General features: G+C 41.8%; 1 protein-coding gene across 5 annotated transcripts in view; it reads right to left on the bottom strand.

Moving 5' to 3' along the window:
- ATRX (ATRX chromatin remodeler) overlaps positions 1-25,941 on the bottom strand; it is a 284,854-nt gene that overhangs the window by 152,471 nt on the left and 106,442 nt on the right. For all 5 annotated transcript variants that reach the window (XM_079765243.1, XM_079765244.1, XM_079765245.1 and 2 more), the window contains 3 exons: positions 19,430-19,563; positions 18,807-18,983; positions 6,684-6,777 (listed from right to left, as the gene is read on the bottom strand). In XM_079765243.1, the coding sequence (XP_079621369.1) occupies positions 6,684-6,777; positions 18,807-18,983; positions 19,430-19,563 (405 nt within the window). The remainder of the gene's footprint in view (positions 1-6,683; positions 6,778-18,806; positions 18,984-19,429; positions 19,564-25,941) is intronic.

The following is a 25,941-nucleotide window of genomic DNA, read 5'->3' as shown; positions in this document are numbered from 1 at the left end:
GAGAGGTATATACTACTATTTGTAATATTTTGAACAATAAAAAAAAAAGAAACAAATGGGACTACATCAAATTATAAAGCTTCTGCACAGCAAAAGGAAGCATCAATAAAATGAAAAGGGGCCGAAGCTGGTTTGGCTCAGTGGATAGAGCGTCGGCCTGCGGACTGAAAGGTCCCGGGTTCGATTCCGGTCAAGGGCATGTATCTTGGTTGGGGGCACGTCCCCGGTGGGGGGTGTGCAGGAGGCAGCGGATTGATGTTTCTCATCGATGTTTCTGGCTCTCTGTCTCTCTCCCTTTCTCTCTGTGAAAAGTCAATAAAATATATTTTAAAAAATAAAATAAATAAAATGAAAAGGGAAGCCACTGTATAGGAAAACATATTTGCCAATGACACATCTAATAAGAGATTAAAGAACTCATACACCTCAACACCAGGAAGACAAACAATACAATTTAAAAAATGGGCAAAGGACCTGAATAGATACCGCTCCAAAAAGGACATACGTATGAAAAAATGCTCAATGTCACTAATCAACAGAGAAATGCATATTAAAAGTATTTATGAGGGGAGAAACCAAGATGGCAGCATAAGGTATACACCTGTACGTGCTGCCTCTCACAACCACACCAAAACTACAACTAAAAGACAAAATGACTATCACCCAAAACCACGGGAAAGCTGGCTGAGTAGAAGTTCTACAAGTAGAAGGAAAGAAAAAAGCGCATTGAGACTGGGTAGGAGGTGCAGAGACATGGAAGAGCAGAGGTACGAAGGCGTGCGAATCGAGCTGGCAACTGGGTGTGCTGTTTTTTTCAATCAGAAGGGAGATATAAGCTCCCAACTGCTCTGAACTCCAGTTTCCAGCGAGACTCTGGGGACCCAAAGTCCTACGGGGAGAAACTGGACTGTCTGGCATCGGGGTTGAAAAGTGAGGGTGGCTTTCTCGCAGAGGAGCTCGCAGGAATCGTTTACTGTGCAAGGGCACAGGGCACGGGACATGGGGACGCGGAAACGCGGAGACGAAGAGACGGCTCACTGGCAGACATCGCTATTTGCTACACCTGAGTGATTCCCTGAGACCCCACCGCACCCAATTTACAAACCCACCCAAGCTGTGCGCATAGGCTTTTGCATATGAATGGCCTGCCCTTTCGCAGCTTAACCTAACAAACTGCAGCTGGGTCAGAGAGCTCCCAAACTCCCAAACCCCAAACAAAGAGGAGAAATCTGCAGATCTCGCTGTAGCTCCTGCTGGGTGGCCTCAGACAGTAGCTAACTTGCACCTCCTTGGAGATCCAGGAGCCAGTGTACCTAGTGGTTAGTGTGAGACAACACCAGATTTCAACTCCTCACATATATAAGTGACAAACTCAAGAGGCAGACTCAGTAAGCAACAAAGCCCCAATGAAGCCATTCCGGCCCCATAAGGGTGTCTCCAGCACAGCAGTTCTTCCATTATACACACAGCGGGTCCTCACAGCCAATTGGCCTGGACGTCAATTCCTCCCAGTGTACCAACAGCAAGCAAGACTTAACTACAACAAAACTGTGCACCCAGCCCACAAAGGGGTGCACCAAGAGTGTCCACCTCAGGTAATTGTGGAGGCTGAGCCACTGGGCCCTATAGGTCACCTACCACAACAAAGCCACTCCATCAACACAGGGAAGCAGCCAAAATGCCGAGACAAGGAAACATGTCACGAATGAAAGAAATGGAGGAAATAAAACGACTGGATATAGGGTTCAAAACCACAGTTATAAGGTTACTCAAGAATCTTCTAAAAACCTCTGAGAAACTTAGTGAGACCTCCGAGGAACTTAAGTGAGACCTTCAAGGATCTTAATGAGAATGCCAAAAAAATGGAAAAGGACCAGTCAGAAATTAAGCATACACTGACTGAAATAAAGAATAATATACAGAAATCCAACAGTAGACTAGAGGACCCCAAGAATCAAACCAAAGATTTGAAATATGAGGAACCAACCAGAAAAACAAAAAGAAAAAAGAATCCAAAAATATGAAGATAGTGTAAGGAGCCTCTGGGACAACTTCAAGCGTACCAATATCAGAAAGGGGGTGCCAGAAGAAGAGAGAGAGCAAAATATTGGAAATCTATTGGAAGAAATAATGACAGAAAACTTCCCCCACCTGGTGAAAGAAATAGACTTACAAGTCCAGGAAGCACACAGAACCCCAAACAAAAGGAATCCAAAGAGAACCACACCAAGACACATCATAACTAAAATGCCAAGGGCAAAAGACAAAGAGAGAATCTTGAAAGCATCAAGAGAAAAACAGTTAGTTACCTACAAAGGAGTACCCATGCATTATCAGCTGATTTCTCAACAGAAACTATACAGGCCAGAAGGGAGTGTCAAAAAATATTCAAAGTGATGAATAGCAAGAACCTACAACCAAGATTACTCTACCCAGGAAAGCTATCATTCAGAATTGAAGGTCAGATAAAGAGCTTCACAGACCAAAAAAAAGCTAAAAGAGTTCATCACCTCCAAATCAGTATTATATGAAATGCTGAAAGGTATTCTTTAAGAAGAGGAAGAAGAAGAAAAAGATAAAGATAAAAATTATGAACAACAAATACTTATCTATCAACAAGTAAATCTAAAACCAAGGGAATAGCCGAAACCGGTTTGGCTCAGTGGATAGAGTGTCGGCCTGCAGACTCAAGGGTCCCGGGTTCGATTCCGGTCAAGGGCATGTACCTTGGTTGCGGGCACATCCCCAGTAGGGGGTGTGCAAGAGGCAGCTGATCGATGTTTCTCTCTCATCGATGTTTCTAGCTCTCTATCCCTCTCTCTTCCTCTCTGTGAAAAATCAATAAAAAAAATAAAAATAATAATAAAAAAATAAAACCAAGGGAATAAAAAATCTGGTGAACAGAATAAACTGGTGAATATAATAGAATCAGGGGCATAGAAAGGGAGTGGACTGACAATTCTTGGGGGGAAGGGGGCGTGAGAGGTGCGGGAAGAGATTGGACAAAAATCTTACACCTAATGAATGAGGACAGTGGCAGGGGTAAGGACATGGGATGGGGGGGAATCAGGTGGAGGGGAACTATGTGGGGGGAAAAGAGGAACATCTGTAATAATCTGAACAATAAAGATGTATTTGAAAAAAAATAAAACTATGAGGAATTACTTCACACCTGTCAGAATGGCTACCATGAATAAATCAACAAATAACAAGTGTTGGGGAGGATGTGGAGAAAAGGGAACCCTAGTACATTATTGATGTGAATACAATTGGTGCAGCCATTATGGAAAACAGTATGGAGTTTCCTCTAAAAATTATAAATGGAACTGCAGCTTGACCCAGAGATCCCAATATGCCCTAAGAATTCTGAAACACCAATCAGAAAGAAATATATACACCCGTATGTTCATAGCAACGTAATTTACAATACCTAAGATCTGGAAACAAAGTATCCATCAGTAGTTGAGTGAATAAAAAAGCTGTGGTACTTTTAGGCAATGGAATACTATGCAGCAGTAAAAAAGAAGGGTATCTTACGCTTTGCAGCAGCATGAATGGACCTGGAGATAATTATGCTAAGTGAAATAAACCAAATAAAAATATCCCATCATCTCATTTATATGTGGAATCTAATTAACAAAGTAAACTAACAAAATGGGTCCAGAAGAATGGATGCAAGAAGAAAGCTGAGAGATCTTAGAAGGAAAAGGGTTGAGGGATACAGGAAGAGAATAATCAAAGAACATATGTGTATATATGCATATGCTATGGAAACATACAATAATAAGGGGAGGGGGAATGGGGGACATCTGTCATTCTGTCTACAATTAATAATAAAATTAACAATAAAAACCTACTATATGCTATACTTGAAAATTATTAATTTTGTGTTATATGAATACTATCTCAGTTGTAAAAAATTATCATTGCATCGTGCTATTACATTACATCTCTCTAAAACACATTAAATTGCTACACTCCAGGCACAACATTGTACGCAAAAATCTAACAGAAAAATCTCACATTTTAAAATTTAGATGTGTTGACAAGTATGTGGACATAAATATACGCACTCACACCAACACAAACAGATTGCCCACTCAGTAAGTTATAGAAGAACTAGTGGCCCGGTGCACGAAATTCAAGCCCGGTGCACGGGGGGGGAGTCCCTCAGCCCAGCCTGCACCCTCTCCAATCTGGGACCCCTCAGGGGATGTCCGACTGTCGGTTTAGGCCCGATCCCTGTGGGATATCCCTCTTGCAATCCGCAACCGCTGGCTCCTAACTGCTCACCTGCCTGCTGGCCTGCTCACCCCCAACTGCCCCCCTTGCCGGCCTGCTCACCCCCAACTGCCTCCACCCCCCGCCGGCTTGATCACCCCAACTGCCCTCCCCTCCTGGCCTGATTGCCCGTAACTGCCTATGCCTCGGCCCTGCCACCATGGCTTTGTACAAAAGGACGTCTGGAAGATCTCCCGGAAAGTCTCCCCGTCTAATTAGTGTATTACCCTTTTATTAGTATGGATCATATTATTCTGAAATAAAGAATTCTTAGATTTGTTAATATTATTCTAAAATACTATGCTACAAAGCAAAATTTTAAATAACTAATAATCTAGATCAGTAGCTTTGTGAATTGAGAGAACAAACACATCTTAATTACTATCATACTAGTACCACTAGTTCAAAAAAATAATTACTATTCATGGAGCACTGTTTGCCCAAGTAAGCACTATTATAAGCCCTTTAAATGAATGCACATAATAATCAACAAGGAAAGTACTATCACAATCTCCCATTTTACAGATGATGGAACTGAGGCACAAGTTACTCATACAAAAAGAAAGTAGTAAAGCCAGGAGATGGATTGAGGTAGCTTGTCTACAGTCTCTCCTACTATAACTCCCTACCACAACAACGAAAAATTACAGTCAAGAGTGTTTTGCACGTTGACAGTTCACTTTGTTTAGCACACATAATTCAACTACACATATGTATATATACACTTTTTAATTAATAATTTGGAGTAGGGAAAGGTGGGCAAAAAGAAAAAAGGAAGACATATGTAATATTATTTACAATAAAAAATACCAAAAAAATTAATTTTAACAATTAGGTACAAATCAAAATATTAAATATTTAGTTAACTACTAAGAGCAAAACTTCTACAAATAATATAAACATAGTTACTAAGATTAAATCCTAAAAATTTTAAATTACATATACACTAGAGGCCTGGTATACAGATTTGTGCTCTGATGGGGTCCCTCGGCCTGGCCTGCGGGGATCGGGCCGAAACCAGCTCTCCAACATCCCCTGAGGGGTCCCGGATTGCAATAGGGCACAGGCCAGGCTGAGGGACCCCACCAGTGCATGATCAGGGACAGAAGGGACTGCGAGAGGACTCCAGGGCATGTCCAACCTGTCTTGCCCAGTCCCGATGGGGCAGGCAGGCCGGGGAGAGACTGCAGGAGGTTGAGCTGGACAGGGAGAAACCCCGGAAGGGCTACAGGGCATGTCCGGCCCGTCAAGCCCAGTCCAGATCAGACAGACCCCAGCAGCAAGTTAACCTACCAGTCGGTTCACCTGCCCTCTGGTGGTCAGTGCACGTCATACCGACTGAGTGAATAGTCGGAGGGATAATTAACATATTAGGCTAACATGTTACCTATTATATAGAGAGAGATACTGCCCACTCGCAATTCGGTACACCTCAGGGGATGTCAGAGGACCACTGCACAGAATCGGCCCGATCCCCACAGGCCAGGCCAAGGGACCCCACCGGTGCACCGGGCCTCTAGTCCTATATAATAAGGAGGGAATATGCTAATTGACTCTAACACTGTCACAAAGATGGCAGCGCCCACCACCAATAAGGAGGGAATATGCTAATTGACTGCCCCGCCCTCAAAGATGGTGGTGCCCACGGCCAATAAGGAGGGAATATGCTAATTGACTGTCCCACCCTCAAAGATGGCGGTGCCCACAGCCACAAGACGGCAGCGCCCAGTCCCCTCAGCCCCGCTGGGGCAGCTGGTGCGCAACAAGGCCGGGCCCACCTGGGGGCCTGGCTTTGCCACACACCTGCCTCCGGAATCCCCCAGTCCCCTCAGCCTCCCAGCCGCCCAGAGCTGGCCTAAGGCGCAGGCAAGCCTCGGATGGCAGCTGTCCAGCTGCTCAAGGCCGGCCGAGGCGCAGGCAAGCCTCAAATGGAGGCTGCCCAGCCGCCTAGGGCTGGCCCGAGGCTCAGGTAACCAGGGTGGGCTGACGCGCTGCCGACAGTGGCAGCAGCAGAGGTGTGATGGGGCGTTGCCTTACCCTGATTGCAAGGTTGCCTCCTGCCTCTGATGGCTCCCGTACTATGAGAGGGGACAGGCCGGGCTGAGGAACGCCCCCCTCCAGTGCATGAATTTTCATGCACCAGGCCTCTAGTATGCATATAAGATCTTTGGTTAATCTCTTTCCACCCTCCCCCTCCCCCTTCCCTCTGAGATTCATCAGTCTGTTCTATGTTTCCATGCCTGTGCATTTAGCGTCTGCTACCTGGTGGTCAGTACGCATCATAGCTACCGGTTGAATGGTCAAAAGGTCACGCACTTAGCATATTAGCCTTTTATATAGATAGATAGATAGATAGATAGATAGATAGATAGATGATTTTATATATAAAATTTAATATTTACCTTGTTCTGGGCCGTTGTTCATCTTCAGATTCACTAACTTCTTCACTAACTCCTGATTCCTGAAAATCCGAATCTTCCGAATCTTCACTGCTCACTTGAACAAAAAAATATATAAAGTTTCTAAATACTTCCCAATGCAACTATAATTCACTTCATTTGTCAATAACTTCACATTAAACTTAGACCACTGTGAGAATATGTATAATATGTACATTAATGATGCTACATCATAAACATTAGATCAGTTAATAATTGAAATGGTATTTGTAAAAATAATTCAAAGCTATTCCAACTATAATTATAAAACTATGGCTCTACATAGAAATACAAGTATTAACTGTATATGAATTTTAAAATTAAGAATTTACCTGTCAATAAAATATATCAATAATTATCAAAAAAATAAAGTAAAATAAAATAATTCTGATTATTCAAAGCAAGCATAGTAGGCTGGCCATGGTGAGTACAGACTCTCTGCCATTTATGAGAACAAAAAATTATGGACAGAATACATAAAGAAATGACAAATGGAAAAAACAATGTATTTGATGATGACATTCCAAAATAGCGGTGGAATAAGTGGAAGCTACACTGACACTCTCCCAGGACTAAATTGGAAACATAACTAAAATACAGAAGAACCACCCTGAAAATTCAAATAAAGACTAACTGGAGAGAACACTGATAATCAAAGACAGAAAGTGGAGATCACATAGAGACTGGTAGGAAGTACAGAGGCCCTAAAAGGGCTAGCCGGGCTCCACAGACAGTAGGTGAAGTTCTAGAGCAGTGATGGGCAACCTTTTGAACTTGGTGTGTCAAACTTAGCCAAAAAACTGAGCATAACTCGGGTAGTGTGTCACTTTGAGGAAAAAACATTATTTCGCAAATGTTTCATCCTCAGGAGCAGCAAATGTTTCATCCTCGGCATGAGGCGGCCGTGTGTCATCAGAAATGGCTACGCATGTCAGTGCTGACACGCATGTCATAGGTTTGCCATCACTGTTCTAGAGGGATATCTCAGCTGTGGGGGGTTCTCACTGAGAACTCTGGGGACTCAAAACGCAAGATGGGCTCCCCAGCCCAGTGTACGAAAATAGAGAAAAGGTGCCCACATCCTGTTGTCAAAAGCAGCAGAGTTGCTGTCTGCCAGCAAGAGACAACTATAAAGGCAGGCACCCTCTTAAAGGGCCCATGCACAAAATTTACTGTGCAGCCACTCACCTTAGGCTCTGGCAGAAGGAGGGCAGAGCGGACTGGAGCTGTGTGAGCAGAAGCCAGAACTGGTGGCTCTGAGGTTGGAGCTCAGAGGGCAGCCACCTTGGTTTCCTGTGCTGAATCATTCCCTCAACCAGGTCAGAACTTTGTTATCCAGGTGGAATGTGCCTGAGGGGGATTCAGCTGCCCCACCCTGTTGGAAGACCTCTCCCCCCACCCTGTGGTACATAGCCTGAGGACAGTCAAAGATGATAAAAATCAGACTGTCAGCAGAGACAGACCTCAGGAAGCTTTGAGGCTTTGCCTGATCTAATCCAGGAACCAGGGCTGGGAACCTGCTAAAATCCTCAACAAAATATTAGCAAATCGGATCCATCAATATATTAAAAAGATCATACACCATAACTAAGTGGGATTTATTCCAGGGATGCAAGGCTGGTACAATATTCGCAAATCACATAAACTAAAAGAAAAAAAAAATCACATGATCATACCAATAGATGCAAAAAAATCATTCAATAAAATCCAACACCCATTTTTTATAAAAACACACAGCAAGTGGGAATAGAGGGATCATAACTGAACATAATGAAGACCATCTATGACAAACCTACAGCCAACATCATATTCAATGCGCAAAACCTAATACCATTTACCCTAAGAAGAGGAATAAGACACGATGTCTACTTTCACCAATATTATTCCGCATAGTACTGGAAGTCCTAGCCACAGCAATCAGACAAGGAAAAGATATAAAAGGCATCCAATTAGAAAGAAGAAAGTGAAACTCTCATTATTAACAGATGACATGATATTGTATACAGAAAAACCTAAAGACTACACCACAAAAATGCTATATTTAATAAATGAGTTTGGCAGAGTAGCAGGGTACAAAACTAACATCCAGAAATTGACGGCAATTATACATAACAATAATGACTCTCAGAAAGAAAAACTAAACAAACAATCCCACTTACCATTGCAAAAAAAATTAATATGCTTAGGAATAAACTTAACCAAGTAGGTAAAAGACTTGTACTCAGAAAACTACAGGATGTTGAAAAAAAAGATAAGAGGAAGATATAAACAAATGGAGGAATATACCATGTTCATGGATTGGTACAATTAACATCATTAAAATGTCCATATTACCCACAGCAATGTATAGATTCAATGCAATCCCTTTTAAATTAACAATGGCATACTTCACAGATCTAAAACAAATACTCCCAAAATTTATATGGAACCATTTAGACCCCAAAAAGCCACAGCAATCTTGAGAAAGAAGAACAAAGATGGAGGGATTACAATACCAGATATCAAGTCATACTACACAGCCACTATAATTAAAACAGGCTGCTACTGACACAAGAACAGACATATAGATCAATGGACCAGAACACAGGCCCTAGAAATCAACCCAAGCTATTACAATCAATTAATATTTGACAAAGAAGGCAATAGCATACAAGGGAGTTAAGACAATCTCTTCAATAAATAGTGTTGGGAAAATTGGACAGATACATACAAAAAAATGAAACTGGACCACCAATGTACACCATCCACAAGAGTAAACTCAAAATGCATAAAAGACTTAAATGTAAGTTTAAAAAACCACAAAAATCCTAGAAGAAACCATAGGTGGTAAAATCTCAGACATCTCTTATAGTAGTATGTTTACCGATACATCCCCTAGGACCGGGGTCGGCAAACTGCGGCTCGCGAGCCACATGCAGCTCTTTGGCCCCTTGAATGTGGCTCTTCCACAAAATACCACGGCCTGGGCGAGTCTATTTTGAATAAGTGGCATTAGAAGAAGTTTAAGTTTAAAAAATTTGGCTCTCAAAAGAAATTTCAATCGTTGTACTGTTGACATTTAGCTCTGTTGACTAATGAGTTTGCCGACCACTGTCCTAGGACAATGGAAACTAAGGAGAAAATAAACAAAAGTGACTACATCAAAATAAAAAGCTTCTGCACAGCAAAAGAAACCAACAAAATGAAAAGGAAGCCCACTGTATGGGAGAACACATTTGCCAATAATATATCTCATAAAGGACCAATATCCAAAATATATAAGGAACTCATACAATTTAACAAAAGGAAGACAAACAATCCAATTAACAAATTGGCAATGGACCTAAATAGACACTTCTCCAAAGAGGACATACAGATGACTAAGAGACATAAAAAAAATGCTCAAAGTCACTGATCATCAGACAGATGCAAATTAAAATGACAATGAGGTATCACCTCACACCTGTCAGAATGGCTACCATCAACAAATCACCAAATGATAAGTCCTAGTGAGGATGTGGAGAAAAGGGAACCATAGTACACTGCTAGTGTGAATGAAGACTGGTGCAGCCATTATGGAAAACAGTATGGAGTTTCCTCAAAAAATTAAATATGGAACTGCCACTTGACCCAGTGATCCCACTTATAGGAATATATGCTAAGAAACCTAAAACATCAATCAGAAAGGATGTATGCATCTCTATGTTCATTGCAGCAAAATTTACAATAGCTAAGATCTGGATACAGCCCAAGTGCCCATAAGTAGATGAGTGGGTAAAAAAGGTGTGGTACATTTATACCATGAAATACTATACAGCAGTAAAAAAGAAGGATCTCTTACCCTCAGAAACAGCATGGAGGGACCTGGAAAGTGGTATGCTAAGTGAAATAAGCCATGCAGAGAAAGACAAGTATCACATGATCTCACTCATATGTGGAATCTAATGAACAAAATAAACGAATGAACGAAATAGATCCAGATACATAGAAGCATGCAACAGACTGTGGAATCTCAGGGGGAAGAAAGAGGTGGATTGGGGGGGAAAGAGATCAACCAAGGAACTTGTATACATATATGTATAATCCATGGACAGAGACAATAGGATGGTGAAGGCCTGGGGGGACAGGTGCCGGATGGAGGGGGTGAAGGGGGACATCTGTAATACTTTCAACAGTAAATGTTTGCAAAATAAAAATTAAAAAGCAATATAAAAAGACCTGCTAAGCAACTGTGAATTATGAAAGAACATGTGTCCACATGCATGCAAACACAATTTTGTGATTAAGTATAATTTTAAGCCTAGGATCAAGTTCTCACCAATCCTTTTATTTTGAAATTTTCAAACCTACCAAAAATTTTAGAGAATTGTTGAATAAACACCTGCATCCCTTCTTCTAAATTCACTTATTGTTAACAGTTTACCACATTTGCTTCATCTCTTTGACCATACAAACTGAACCATGTGAAATTAGGGAAGATATAATGACACTTTACCATTAAGCATAAGGATACTGTCCAACATAACTAAATATCACTATAACACTTGAGAAAAATAACATCAATTTAATATCATCTAATATAAAGGCATTAAGTATATTTTTAAATTATCACCAAAATAACTTCTAGAACTTTTTTCAAATTTAGGTGAAAATTAAAGTTCGAATGTTGCACTTGATTATGTAAGCTATTCTCTTTTAATTTCTTCCCATCACTCAATTCAAGTTTTTACACAATATAAGGATACAAGAGTATGCAAATCTTAGAAAATCATTCCATTTCAAATATAGTATCAGTCACTACATTTAAAAAGATAAATGATGGGATTTTAACTTACTCCCTCCTACACAAACACAAACCACTAGGCTAATAAGTTACCCACAGAAGAAGACAGTGAAAACACAGGCCACAGAAAACCTGGGTTTTAATAAAGCACTTTGAATATAATTGTGCCCACTAATATACTCTATCCTAAGCTCAGCCTTTGATGCGAAATCAGTATTTCTCTTTATGTAACTGCTAAATTGTTCAATTACTTTTATGGAATCTGAAAGACAAGTCTGTAGTCATGCTGCAAAGAAATTTATGACATAAACATTCACAAAATGATGTACTGTTATTTATTTATTAACATGGAAATGACCATGACATACTAGTATTAAGTATGTCTATGTAGAGGGGGACTTCCTCTTCTTTAATGGATAACTATTGCTCAATAGACCTTTAAATGTTCAGAATTCCAAGATTTTTTTCCTTAGCCCTCCATTTGCTCAACATTACAGTTCCACTAGGCCCGTGGTCGGCAAACTGCGGCTCGCCAGCCACATGCGGCTCTTTGGCCCCTTGAGTGTGGCTCTTCCACAAAATACCAAGGCCTGGGCGAGTCTATTTTGAAGAAGTGGCGTTAGAAGAAGTTTAAGTTTAAAAAATTTGGCTCTCAAAAGAAATTTCAATCGTTGTACTGTTGATATTTGGCTCTGTTGACTAATAAGTTTGCCGACCACTGCACTAGGCAATCTCAAATATTCTGTGGTTTTAAAAATGTACTACTACAACTCCAAAAACCTGAAAGTCATCCTAAACTTTTATCTTTAATATCAGCTAGTAAGGCCTAACAATTCAGCCTCCTATATAACTCAAGTCAATCCTACTCCAACATCTGCACTTGGCATCAACTACAATAACCCCCAAACAGATTCAAAGGCTTCAGTCTCAAAGAAGAACAGGCAACTAACCTGATCTTACTACATCGTTTAGTGACTTGTGCTGGGGTTGTGATTCTTGAGTACCAGTAATAAATGCCCTGTGCCTTTATCTAGGTTACACATGTGTTCACCAAGTTGTCAAATTATGAAATGCACAGTTCTTTCTATTTATAGTATACCTCAAATAAAAAATTTTAAGTGATAGCATTCCTCTTTAGATATACTAAAATAATTAAATTGTAAATAGGTACATTGTACTGTCTGTGAATTATATCAATACAGCTATGATTTTAAAAATTAAAAAAAATTATATACTTTTCTTCTGTACATGAATGTTCATAGCTTTATTTATAATTATATACTTTTTAAAATAAAAATATTTTAAAAAATAAACCTTTCAATAGCGCTCCAGCCTATAGAGACTACTGGACTTCTCAGTCACTTCCACAAATGTTTTCCTATTTCTAGTGGCAAAGAAGAATTAATCTACCCTAAAGGAATTAGGTAGATTCCCAGTCTGCTCCTAAGAAGCAAAACACTTTCTTTGAACTTTTTGTTAGCCAAAATTCTTAGGCAAATTTAACATTTAGTTGCTCAATATACATGTGATTACTTCATATAAGAATGCTCTCCCCCAACTCTCAAGTAAAACGAACACACCAATGAGAGGTATCATGTTTTATTCTATAGCAGGAGTAAGGAATGTCCCACCTGAGGGCCCTAAAAGGCCTGCGATATCATTTAGTCTGGTCCTGCCAAAGTATTAGGGGTGAGTTAATTAAATATTTGACCAAATATAGCAGGCTAATTTTTAAGTTGATAATTCTGTAGACACGTGAATGATGTTATAAATATCTAAACGGCTCTCAGCAGAAAAAAGGTTCCCCACCCCTGCTCTACAGCCTCATGTATCCCTGGGTCCACTGCCAAGTACTCCAGTATGAGAGGAACAGGCTTACAAGAATTTCCAGCATCAAGTTTCTGTCTTATTGGCCCAGCCTCATCTCCTATAGTTCCTTTTCCTCCTATAGTCCAACTCTAGCATATTAACAGCATCTTCCCCTCCATCATTTACCAAACATGTTGCAGAGGCTTTTAAAATTTCTTCCCTGCTTACATTAGAAATCTTCAAAATACATCTACTTGTTCCCCATGTACAACTTGATGTTTTAGGTGAACCTCCTCATATTTAAGAAGTCTTCTCTGGGGATACCCCTACCCACACCCAAGAAGCTAAAAAAAAATCCTCTTTTGTGACACACTATACAATACTTCTGTTGTGCAAGACATTACCACGGTATTATAATTTCTTATAATATTAGTATCAACAGTTCTTACTAAACCAATGACTGCCAAACCTGGCTATTTATTAAAATCATATCAGAGATGCTTTTAAAACATATGGAGCCCTAGCCTGTGGTTGGGCTCCATTGGTTGGGCATCATCCCATGCACCAAAGGAATGCCAGTATAATTCACAGTCAAGGAGCATGCCCAGTTTGCAGGCTCAATGCCCTAATAAGGGGCATGCAGGAGGCAACCAATTGATATCTCGTTCTCATGCAAATGTTTCTCTCTCTTCCTCACCCTTCTTCTCTCTGTAAAAATAATTCAATTAAAAAAACATGGATAGCTACATCCCACCACCACCTATCCTACCTAATAATAGACAAATATGCAAATTGATCGCACCTTTGCTACACCCAAGCCACGCCCACCAGCCAAAGCCACGCCCACCAGCCAATCAGGGTGAGTGTGCAAATTACCCGACCAAGATGGCGGTTAATTTGCATACACTGAGGGAGGGAGGAGTGAAGACTGAAGACAACTTAGAAGGAAGAGGGAGGAAAAGCGGAAAGCAAGGTGGCTGCCAGAGGGAAAGCCCGGGCGGGGCGGGGCGGAGCGGAGCGGAGCGGGGCAGGGCAGGGCCAGGCAGAGCGCGGCAGGCGGCAGCGGCGCGTGTGTGCAGGCGCTGCGGCTGCAACGGTGGCAGCAGTAGCAGCGCACGCGGCCGCAGCGGCTGCTTGCAGGATTCTTCCTGCAAATGGGCTACTAGTTATACTATAATTGGCTTGGGATGGAATTCTGTCATAGGTATATTTTAAAATGCCTCAAGCAATCTTCATGTATAAACAGATTTAAAACCACCATACTAAACAATAATCCAAATTCATTTTTATACCCTCAATGTTTACCATGATACTGGAAACATGTAAGCACTCATTGCAGAAGAATTCAGATTTTTTTTTTTTAAGAATTTAGTGGAGAATACCAATTCTTTTTTTTTTAATATATTTTATTGATTTTTTACAGAGAGGAAGAGAGAGGGATAGAGAGTTAGAAACATCAATGAGAGAGAAACATCGATCAGCTGCCTCTTTCACACCCCCTACTGGGGATGTGCCCGCAACCAAGGTACATGCCCTTGACCGGAATCGAACATGGGACCCTTGAGTCCGAAGGCCGATGCTCTATCCACTGAGCCAAACCGGTTTTGGCAGGATTCAGATTTTTAATGTAATGAAAATTTAATCTGACTTCCCAGTTTTGCATATAAGCAGGCATAAATCTACCCAAACTAATTATATCTTTTATCTTTTCTTAGGAAAATCTTATTTCTTCCTGCAGTTATAGGCAATCCTGTATTTTCTATATAACCTTTAACTAAATTTTACTTGTTGTCATACTTTTTAATGTAAATGTATGAGTACTAAAGGTTAAAATGATTTTTTTTGTGTGTCATCTCTCAAGTTTCTGGGTTATTTTCCCACTTTACATTCTTTATTTAACTCTCATATAAGGAAATAATTGTTGCCAGTGTGCTGATATTTACTTAATGTAGGTGGTCAATTGTGGGAGCAGATATCCTTAAATTTCATTATTATAACTAGAGGCCCAGTGCACGGGACTCATGCACTGATGGGGGCATGGCCTGCAGGGATCGGCCAGCTGTGGGAGCACCGCTCTTCCCAGTCAGCCAAGCGGCTGTGGACCCACCCTCTGAGCAGCATCTCCTGCTGTGGGAGCGCACTGACCACCAGGGGGCAGCTTCTGCATTAAGTGTCTGCCCCCCGTGGTCAGTGTGTGTCATAGCAACTGGTCAAGGGGTCATTCTGGTCATTCCTGTTTGGTCATTGGGTTTTTATTATATAGGACTAGAGCCCAGTGCACGAATTCGTGCACGGGTGAGGTCCAGCAGGCCCACCCCGATCGGAGCCCAATCAGGACGGGGCCGGCCAATTGGGGGGGAGGGGGAGGAGGTATTACGGGAGATTGGCCAGAGGGCCCCACCCAATTGGTGGGTGAGGGGGCCATCGGGGGGCAGGGCCAGCTGGGTGGGGGGGCCACGAGTCAAAGGGGTCGGGGGCCAATTGGGGGCAGGGCTGGCCAGGGGAAGGGCCCACAGGCAGTTGGCCGGCCGGCTCCACCTCTAATCGGGGTGGGGGGTCAATCTGGGGTGGGGCTGGGCGGGGAAGAAGGGCTGAAGGAGGCTGGCCACCCAACTCCACCCCCTATTGAAGTAAGGGGGTGATCATGGGTGGGGTCACCTTGGGGGAGGAGCTCCGGGCTGATCGTGGTGGTGGGGGCCCATCTGGGTGGGGCCAGCCAACTGGAGGGTCTGCATGAGGTTGGCCGGCTGGCCCCGCCCCCTATTGGGGTAGCGGGGGCAATCGGGGTGGAGCTGGCCGTGGGGAGGGGCCATGAGAAACAGGTTAGCCAGACACGCTGCCCTTGATCGGGGTGGGAGAGGCTGATTGGGAGCAGAGCCAGCTAGGGGGAGAGGCTGCAGGAGGTTGGCCAGCTGGCCCCACCCCCAATCGGGCCAGTTCACTGGCCACAATGGGCGTGATAGCGACCAGTCATTCTGGTCATTACAGCATTCCTGTCGCTGGCTTTATATATATATATATATAGACTAGAGGCCCCATGCACAAAATTCATGCACTGGGGGTGGGGGAGGGTCCCTCTCGCAGTCCAGGACCCCTCGCTCCTTACCACCCGCCTGCTCACCATTCTTTATCTCTTGGCTCACTGCTCCTTAGCACTGCCACAGAGGCAGGAGAGGCTCCTGCCACCACTGCTGCACTAGCCATCTGTGAGCCTGGCTCCTGGCTGAGTGGCGCTCCCCCTGTGGGAGCGCAATGAACACTAGGGGACAGATCTTGTGTTGAGCATCTGCCCCTTGGTGGTCACTGCACATCATAGCGACCAGTAGTTCCACCGGTCCTTCCACAGTTCGGTTGATTTGCATATTAGGCTTTTATTATATAGGATTTGTGTGAGCTCTTTGCTGCAAATACATTTTTCCCAGTTTGACTTTTAAAATCTAGGCTCATTAGCAATTTCCCCTGTAGCCACATGGATTCCTTTAGATGCCCGTTTTCTTCCTCATTGGAATTCTATGTTATTTTTATTGTTATAATTTCTTTTTTTTTTGAGTCTCTTATTCTTGTTGAGTTATATTTTCTTCTAGTTTGCAGCCATGGGACCATAATGGCTTCACCTCTAACTTTATTTTTTTTTAATATGTTTTCATTTATTTGAGAGAGAGAGAAGAAGAAAGAGAGAAAGAGAGAAACATTGAGCCCACAATCGGGGCATGTGCCCTGACAGGGAACCTAACCAGCAACCTATTGGTATACAGGACAAACATCCAGGCCCAGGCCTCAGGCTTTTTACTCTTTGTTGTTAATGCTTATAGGAGCCAAAAGGTCCTTCACAGGTGGTTTATTTTGCTAATGAGCTCATAGTTTCTGAAAGAGGCTGAAGATTCTCATTCAGGGTTTTCACAGGACAGTAGCACCTCGTAGAACCCCTACTTCTAGGAGACTCGCCTTTCAACAGTAATAACAGAACAACTGACACTGAATGGCCACTTAAAACAGGCCCCAGCTCTCTTCTAAGTGCTTCACCTGGTGACCGGGTTTGATCCACAACCCCAGGAGGCCGGCACTATTATTTCCAGCTTTCAGATGAGAAAATAAAGGCCGGAGTGGTTAAGTGATTTGCCCAAGTGCAGGGTAGAGCTGGGAGGCACACAGAGTAGGAGCTGCTGGGGAACAGATGTGCACACAGATGACGCAGAGATTCCTGGTGTGAGTGACAACTGAAGCAGGACAGGACAGTGCCGGGAAGAGAGGGAAGGCAGCGCGTATTGCCCTGGAGACCCAGGGAGCACATGCTAGGACCCGGCTGAACTCCTGACCCTCAGGGGTTTCATATTGCAGAGCCATCTTGCCTGGGAATCTGGAATCTGGAATCCGAGTTCTCCCAGGGGCCCCCAGGACACAGAGCAGGCAATTTCCACACCTGTCTACATTGCTAGTTAAACACTGGGGTTCATAAGCCCAGTGAGGCCAGGAGACAGATAATCACAGTGACAACAGTGAGTGCTTAGTACCTGTCAAGCACCAGGCTGAGAGCCTTACGTGCATAATCTTATGCACACCCAGTAACATTCCATTGAGGCTGGTACTATTATCATACCCATTTTATAGATGAAGAAACCGAGGATCAGAGAGGTTACACAGGTCTAACTGGCAGAGTCTGTGTGACTCCAAAGTCACCACGTCCCTCTGCTACACCCAACCCTCGGGTAGGTGGCATTGCTAAGTCCAGCTTTTCTCTCCCTCTTGCTCTGGGACACCCGATGATCAGCGGGGCTGAGCAGAGGAGGAGAGACGGGGCTCCAAGGGACCCAACAGAGGACCTGGCCATTATTTCTCTAGAGCCCAGCGATAAAGAATCAATAAAGGAAAAGACTTGCCGTTTCCAGGCTGCTCTATTGTATCTTCTTCCCACTAATGGAAACTGGTATGCCATAGGCAATCAGAGCCTGTGGGCCAGGGGGAGGGCCAAGAGGTCGGCCATCCCCCGCCCCAACTCGCTGGCCTTGCCCTTGGTGCTGGTAGACCTCTATGTGTGGGGTGATGGTGGGCGGGGCCTTGGCCTAGAGCCGTCACATGCCCTGCCACACACCCTGGGTTCCCCCAGTTCCCCATTCACCATCAGAGATTGGAGCCTGATTTCCAGGGGGAGGGACAGAGAGATCCGAGAGGTCCGCCATTCCCACCTACTCGCCAGCCCACCCCTACTGAGGGTCGCCCTCTTTGTGTGGGGGGACTGGTGGGGCAGAGGCCTTGGCCTGGTTTGGCCTGCGTCCCCTACCACCCACCCCTGGCTCCCCATTTGCCATTGGGGGATGGGAGCTGCTGGTGAGGAAAGGGACAGAGAAGTGGAGTGGTCATTCTCGCCGCCACGCCCCAGCGGCCCAGGGCCCATAGATCGCTACTGCCGCCACACCCCAGCCACTCGGGGCCCACTGTTTGGTCCGAACGGTTATTATTAGTATAGATTATGTTGTAAAACCAGTATGTTACATACATTCAAAATTAAAATGTCTTACCCTTCCTTCTATTTCTGCCTTTGGCTTCTTTGTACTCTTTAGGCTTCGTCTTTTTTTCTTCTCCAGAGTCTCCATCACTCACAGTCAGTTTGTGCCTCAAAAGCCTATGTCTATATCTTGGTTTCTTAGATTCTTCAGAATCTGAATCTGATTCAGAATTGACTTGATTTTTTCCTTCTAAATTTGTGAAAATAAATCAGTAAAACCTTCAGCCTTTTTTCCTTTAAAATGTTTTGTAAAATTATTTTGTTTGCTGACAATGATCATGATTTAAGGAAAAGCTTAGAGTTGTATATTTACCTGGGTATCATTGGTGAGACCAGGCAATCTCATACATCAGACCTGATCTATTTCTATTATTAAATATTGATGAAATATTTGTAGATTTTTAAAGGTGAAAATTATCTTGTTTTAAAATCATCTGTTTATTACCAGTAACTGAGAAAACATGCACAATTATTATCATTTACTCAAAAGGAATAAAGGTAGTAAAGTTTTAAACATTTTAATAAACTTTAAATGCATGTATTAAGGAATGTCATGCATGGTCAGATAGTCTTCAAAGACTGAATTGGTCTAACAATTAAATTATGATATCGTATACATTAATTTGGGGAGCTCACCCTCATCTCCTGGATTTACTTCATTATGTTTTCCAGTTCTTTTTTTCCCTTCTTCTGGTTCATCATCTGAAGATCCATCCTCCTCAGAGGAAAGATTGGCTTTAATTTCTTCTAAAAGCATCTTCTTGGCAATTCTTGAAAGTAAAAAGACAATAAAAAACTATATTGGTGGTGAAGTGTAACAAATTAAAAACTAAGAATTACCTCCTTCAAAAGAGACAAATGTGTTAATATATTTTATATTATGAATAAAAAATCATCAAAACATTGTTTTAACCCAAGTTAACAACCAAAACTTTTGAAAATGCTCTTAGAACTTATATTTTCCCAATGCTATGTAATTCTGCAATATATTGAAAAGTCTGATGGACATTTCTACTATTTTAACCAATTTCAACTTCATACTTGATAACCTTCCAATCCTATACTTGCTCTGCTGTCATCAACCAGTAACTATCATATCAGACATGCCCACAATAGTGAATTTACTTATTCAGACAAATGGCATTCCAAGACAAAACTCGACATGAAATTATTTATTCCATAGCAAAACATATTCTTAAAAAATCAATCTGTAATAAATTACTTCATTATAAAACAGTGCCTCAAACTGAGGAATAATATTTTTGACGCTTTACTTCATAAATTGTTAACCAAATGAAAGCATACACTAAATATTAAGTATTGAAGCAATCAGAAAGCCCTAATAATACTCAAGCTAAGGCAGAGAAGGGACATCAGTGCTATTAATTACACACATGGTAAAAGAACACAAATTATCATAACTGAGTTTTCATCTTCCAAAAAAATAGACAGTGCTATAGCTGTACACATACCAAAATTTCTCAAGATACTCGAAGAACTTACTAGCCCAGCCAGCATAGCACAGTGGTTGGGCATTGACCTATGAACCAGGAGGTCACGGTTTGATTCCCAATCAGGGCACATGCCTGAGTTGTGGGCTCGATCTCCAGAGGGGTGTGTGCAGGAGGCAGCCTATCAATGATTCTCTCATCATTGATGTTTCTATCTATCTCTCCCTCTCCTTTCCTCTCTCCAAAATCAATAAAAACATTTAAAACATGCTAATGGAAACTCCAATGCTAAAAACATAAAAAAGTATTTCTTTAACACCACCTTGTGTTAAAATAAAATATATTCCTAATAAATTTCCATGGTTACACTAATCATGCAGCTTTTGTGCAAGATGAGCTGTTTTGCACTTAGTGTCCTTTCAAAATAAATTCATAAATCACAGTAGCAAAGGAATACCTGTAGAAAGGTTCAAAAGGAAGGGGGCATGATTCTGTTTTCCATGACATTTTATAGAATAAAGTTCTACTCTGCTATCCAATGCTCTAACTAATTCAAAAACTTGCAGCTGGAATTGCAGAACTTTTGTTATTTTTGGATTTCAAATTCTTTTTTATATTTCTTAACATGCACTACTTTTCAATCAACAATTCATTTAATGGTAGGAAATGCTAATGCATGTTAATATCTTAATGTTATATCAAAGGTAGAATTGCACCCAGGCCAGTTCTACTCATTAAGAGTGTCAGCCCACAAAATGAAGGGTCACAGGTTAAATTCCTGGTTAAGGGCAGGTATCTTGGTTGCAGGCTTGATCCCCGGCCCTGGTTGGAGGAGTGGGAGGGGGGGAGAGAAGAAATGTAGGAGGCAACCAGTCTATGTATCTCTCTCACATTGATGTTTTTCTCTGTGTTTCCCTCCCCCTCCCTTCCACTCTCTCTAAAAAAAATTAATGGAAAAAAGATCCTCGGGTGAGGATTAACAAAACCCAAAAAAGGGAGAATTACAATTTATATTAAAAGACATATATATAGCAAAGACACTTAAACAGAGTGAAGCAAAATAGGCAATTACTTACTCAAATGCTTATTATATGCCTTTTGGTACCCCCTTCCTTAATAGAGAAATCAAAAATATTAAGACAACACAGAGAATTACCATGTGCTAAAAGAAACCATATATGATGACTTTGCATTTCTAAGGTTTTCTGCCCTAATTTGCACTTTACTAGAGATTAGATCATTCCCGTTTAAATCATACAGGAGTTGAGTTATAAAATGTAGCTCTTAACCTTCTAGATCCATGGTTTGCTGACTTGGATTGCAAACAATAAACTTTAAAATGGGGAATAATATAGCATTGCCAACTTTTCATTTTGCCAAGAAAAAACATTTAAGCCCAAATATCATTTACGTTCATCATTTTATAAAATAAAACAGTATTGTCCAGCCAGTGTGGCTCAGTAATTTAGTGTGCACCCATGAACCAGGAGGTCATGGTTCTATTCCCAGTGAGGGCACATACCCAGTTTTGGACTTGATTCCCAGTAGGGGGCATGCAGGAGGAGGCCAATCAATGATTATCTCTCATCATTGATGTTTCTATCACTCACTCCCTCTCCCACTCTCTGAAAGCAATAAAAGCTTTTTTTTTTAAATGTTACAATTAATCAACAAAAGTCATGAATAAATACTTCCAAAAATGACCAAGAGTTCCTTTGGTCATTCATAAATAAATAAATAAATAAATAATAAATATTTCAACACACCCTACACAAATTAGGAACGAGTTTCAGAATAAAGGGTGGTTCGTTTAAATTTCATAAGCATCTCTCTGGGAAAATTCTAAAATCACCTTTAATAGCCACCATATTGTCCTTTCCCATAGACAAGGAAAATGTTCCTCAAGCCAATTTGGGTAAAACCAGTTTTGGGATAATAAACATGCATAAGCATGGGCTTGTGCAGTTTGAAGTATTAGATACAAAATTACAAATAAAAAAGCATGGTTCACTTGCAGTTACAAGATATTCTATCACTATTTAGGTGGTGCAATAATGGCCAAGAAAAATATAACTATTAATTTAGTTACCCTATAGGTTAGTTGAGTCACCTGATTTTAGTTTGTATTTACAAGCTTTAAAAAAGTCTTAAGTGCCATATAACCTATAAAGGCCTGGTTGTTAATTGTAAAAACCACATAATTTTTCTTCTTTCAAACTCTGGACTCCTAAGACTATGTCTAAATTGGAGATCAAAATATATAAACCTACCTAATTCATACTCCAGTACTCAACTATCGTCAACTAAGAAATGTGATATGCATGAGATAATAAGATAAAATTCTATATCAACTAATCCTACCTAATAATAGACAAATATGCAAATTGACCATACCTCCGACCCACACAAGCCACGCCCACCATCCAATCAGAGCGAGTATGCAAATTAACCCAACTAAGATGGTTACAGCCACAGAGAGCAAGGTTTTCTAGGTAACAGAGGAAGCCAAGCTTTCTGCCTGCCCTTGCCAGGCCTAAGCCTCCACTTAAGCTACAAAGTTTCCATTATAGAAGGTAAACAAATTCAAACAGAAATGGCGGCAGAATGGAGCTTGAGAGAGCAGGCCAGGGTTGCTCCCGGCAACAGGGGAAGCAAAGCTTTCCGCACACCCTGGCTGGGCCCACCCGCTTTAAGGCTACAAAGTTTCAATTATAACCCCAACAGAAATGGTGGCCGGCCACGGAGGGAGCCCCAGGCTTGGCTCCGCTCCAGGCTACAAAGTTTCAATTCTAGAAGGAAAATAAATTCCAGATACCAGGGCCTCCGCTTGGGTTGCGAGGGGGTGTGGCCGGCCTGCAAACTACCAAAGGCCCCTCGCTCAGGCCGCCCCACACCCCAAGGGAACCCCCCTGATCTGGAACACCCTTCAGGGCAAACCAGCTGGCCCCCACCCATGTACCAGGCCTCTAGCCTATCAAATTAAAAGAGTAATATGCAGATTAATCATCACTGCAACACACAATATAGCTGCCCCCATGTAGTCAAAGATCCTGCCCCCATGTGGACACAAGATGGCCACCACAAGATGGCCAGCAGGAGAGGGTAGTTGGGAGGCACCCGGCCTGCAAGGGAGGGCAGTTGAGAAGGACCAGGCCTGCAAGGGAGGACAGTTGAGAGGGACCAGGCCTGCAAGGGAGGGCAGTTGGAGGTGATCAACACTGCAGGAGAGGGCAGTTAGGGGTAACCAGGCCGGCAGAGGAGGGAAGTTGGGGGCAAACAGGCTGGCAGCAGAAGTGGTTAGGGGCAATCAGGAAGGCAGTCAGTCAAGCAGTTGGGAGCCAGCAGTCCTGGATTGTGAGAGGGGTCCCAGATTGGAGAGGGTACAGGCTGGGCTGAGGGACGACCCCCACTCGGTGCACGAAATTCGTGCACCGGGCCTCTAGTAAATTATATAATAAATCATAGGAAATGGAATTAAATCCACACACTGATGAATTATACAATTTATCAACAACCTTCAGTAAGACCATAATACACAGAACAATCACAGCCACTTTAAAAGCAGAAAACAATTACTAACTTCAGAGAATGGTCACCTTTCCTTAAATTGAAAGTTACACACAGAGTAATGGAAACTACTTAAGATTTACCTCACTAAGATGTTTTAGATTTGCCGTCTAACACCTTTTTCTTTTTTGCTGTCTAACACCTTTTGACCAAAAGAGAAACTCATGTATAGCCATATACATTAAGCAGTAAAAAGGATAACAAAGCTAAATCAATTTACATAAATTGACTCATGGCTAAAGTCCACTACGTCAAAGACCTTCTGTATCATAAACCTAGACTATCACATAACCTACACCTCAAAATTAAAAGTTAATTAGAAAGATGCAAGGGTAGATGCTGACATTCAACCTCAGCAAACATGTTGAAGTAAGATGTGTCCCATCTACAAAGCCTGCTGTGAGATGCTTTAAGGGAACCTCCACCACCTTAACTCTTGAGTCACAGGCCACAGAGACTTCAAGCACATTGTCACTTGAGAACCAGCTGAGGATGGCAAAGCATCACTTTGGAGGCCTTGACTATACCCATGCTGGTATGCATGTGACGGATGTATAGTAATTATCCATAATTGATTCAGTTTGCTCTAAAGCTTTCTTTCTTGAGGCTTTCCAGGACATTTCTGAAGAAATCACTCAGGCACGGAAATATCAATGCTCAATATTTTATCTTGGGGCAGGTGGAACATTCAAAGCAGTCATGACTCTATCAGAATCACTAGAGGCACAGGCTATGACACTCTTGTGACAGAAAACCTAGGCCAAGCTGGGAGTAATGGAACCAGTCCTCCATTTTCCTGAAAGGGAGGGAATGGAGAGGGGGGAAAGCAAAACAATGTGGGAGGGTAAAAACCCACAAACAATGAAGGGAACTGGTGGATGAGAAAATAAATATTAAAATTCCAAAACTAAGCACGCTAAGTCTTCTAAATCTCATAATGAATATCAAAATAATGCCTTATTATACCTTACACCTTCATCTACTAAAAGAAAGCAAAAATAAGGAATGACCCCAACAATGAAAAGACAAACAAGCAAATAGAAATAGAGAGAAAGCAAAGAAAGCCTTTTTAGTAATTCTGATCCTATCTACAAAGGGAATGAGTAATGTCTCTTATTTAAGCATTCAAATAGGAAAAGAAAGCAAACTGCCTCTTGCTGGTAGGTAGATTGACAATTCAAATTGTTGTTAATTAAAAAGGAATGATCAAGAGATGGGTCTCCAGGACCAGGGAGCTTTAGAGAAATGGCCATTAGAAAAGCAACACAAAATGCTAGACCTAGAAGGGGCCTGAGAGGCTAATTTTTGTCATTTTACAAGTAAAAAAACATGCTAAAAGAGGGGAAACTTGGCCAAAAAACAAAGTTAGTTTGTGGCAAAGCCAGGAGTAGCGCCTAATATCTTTAGTCCTAATTTTTTACGAATTTTACTATTCCAGTGCTATGTTATCTACTCATTCACTGCTTCTGTTCTAATGAGTGCTTTGACAAATACACTATAGTCACATTCTTAAAGATATCTGTATTTCACTGAATGATAATACATGTATTTAGAAATAAACTAATTCAAGCTTTTATTTTTAAAGATTTCTTTTAAAAGGTGTTCTAAACATCATTATTCAGGATGTTCCATATCTAAAATGCACTGAGAGGACATCTCAGATTTATGCTCCAAGCTACTGTTTTATCTTCTAAGAGGCTCTAAAAACAGGTTTAAAGAAAACTATTAAATAAAAAAATGCATTTTAGAAGTCCACAATACTGTGTATCCATACACAAAAAGTTACAATTTTTTATTGTTTTTTCATTTGTGCACAATATCCTCTCTAATAAAATGGTAATATGCAAATTAACCATCACTCCGCTACATAAGCCACGCCCACCAGCCAAGCCACGCCCACCAGCCAATCAGGGCGAGTATGCAAATTAACCCCAATCCAAGATGGCTACAGCCACAGAGAGCAAGGTTTCCCAGGTAACAGAGCAAGCCAAGCTTTCCCATAGCGGTTGCAGGCCTAAGCCTCCACTCAAGCTACAAAGTTTCAATTATAGAAGGTAAACAAATTCAAACAATTGGCAGCAGAATGGAGCTTGAGAGAGCAGGCCAGGGTTGCCAGCGGCAACAGGGGAA

Source organism: Cnephaeus nilssonii (assembly GCF_951640355.1).
Source record: "Cnephaeus nilssonii genome assembly, chromosome: X".
NCBI classification, from domain to species: domain Eukaryota; kingdom Metazoa; phylum Chordata; class Mammalia; order Chiroptera; family Vespertilionidae; genus Cnephaeus; species Cnephaeus nilssonii.
Note: the sequence above shows the minus strand (reverse complement) of the source record. Positions and strands in the feature narration are given on the sequence as shown.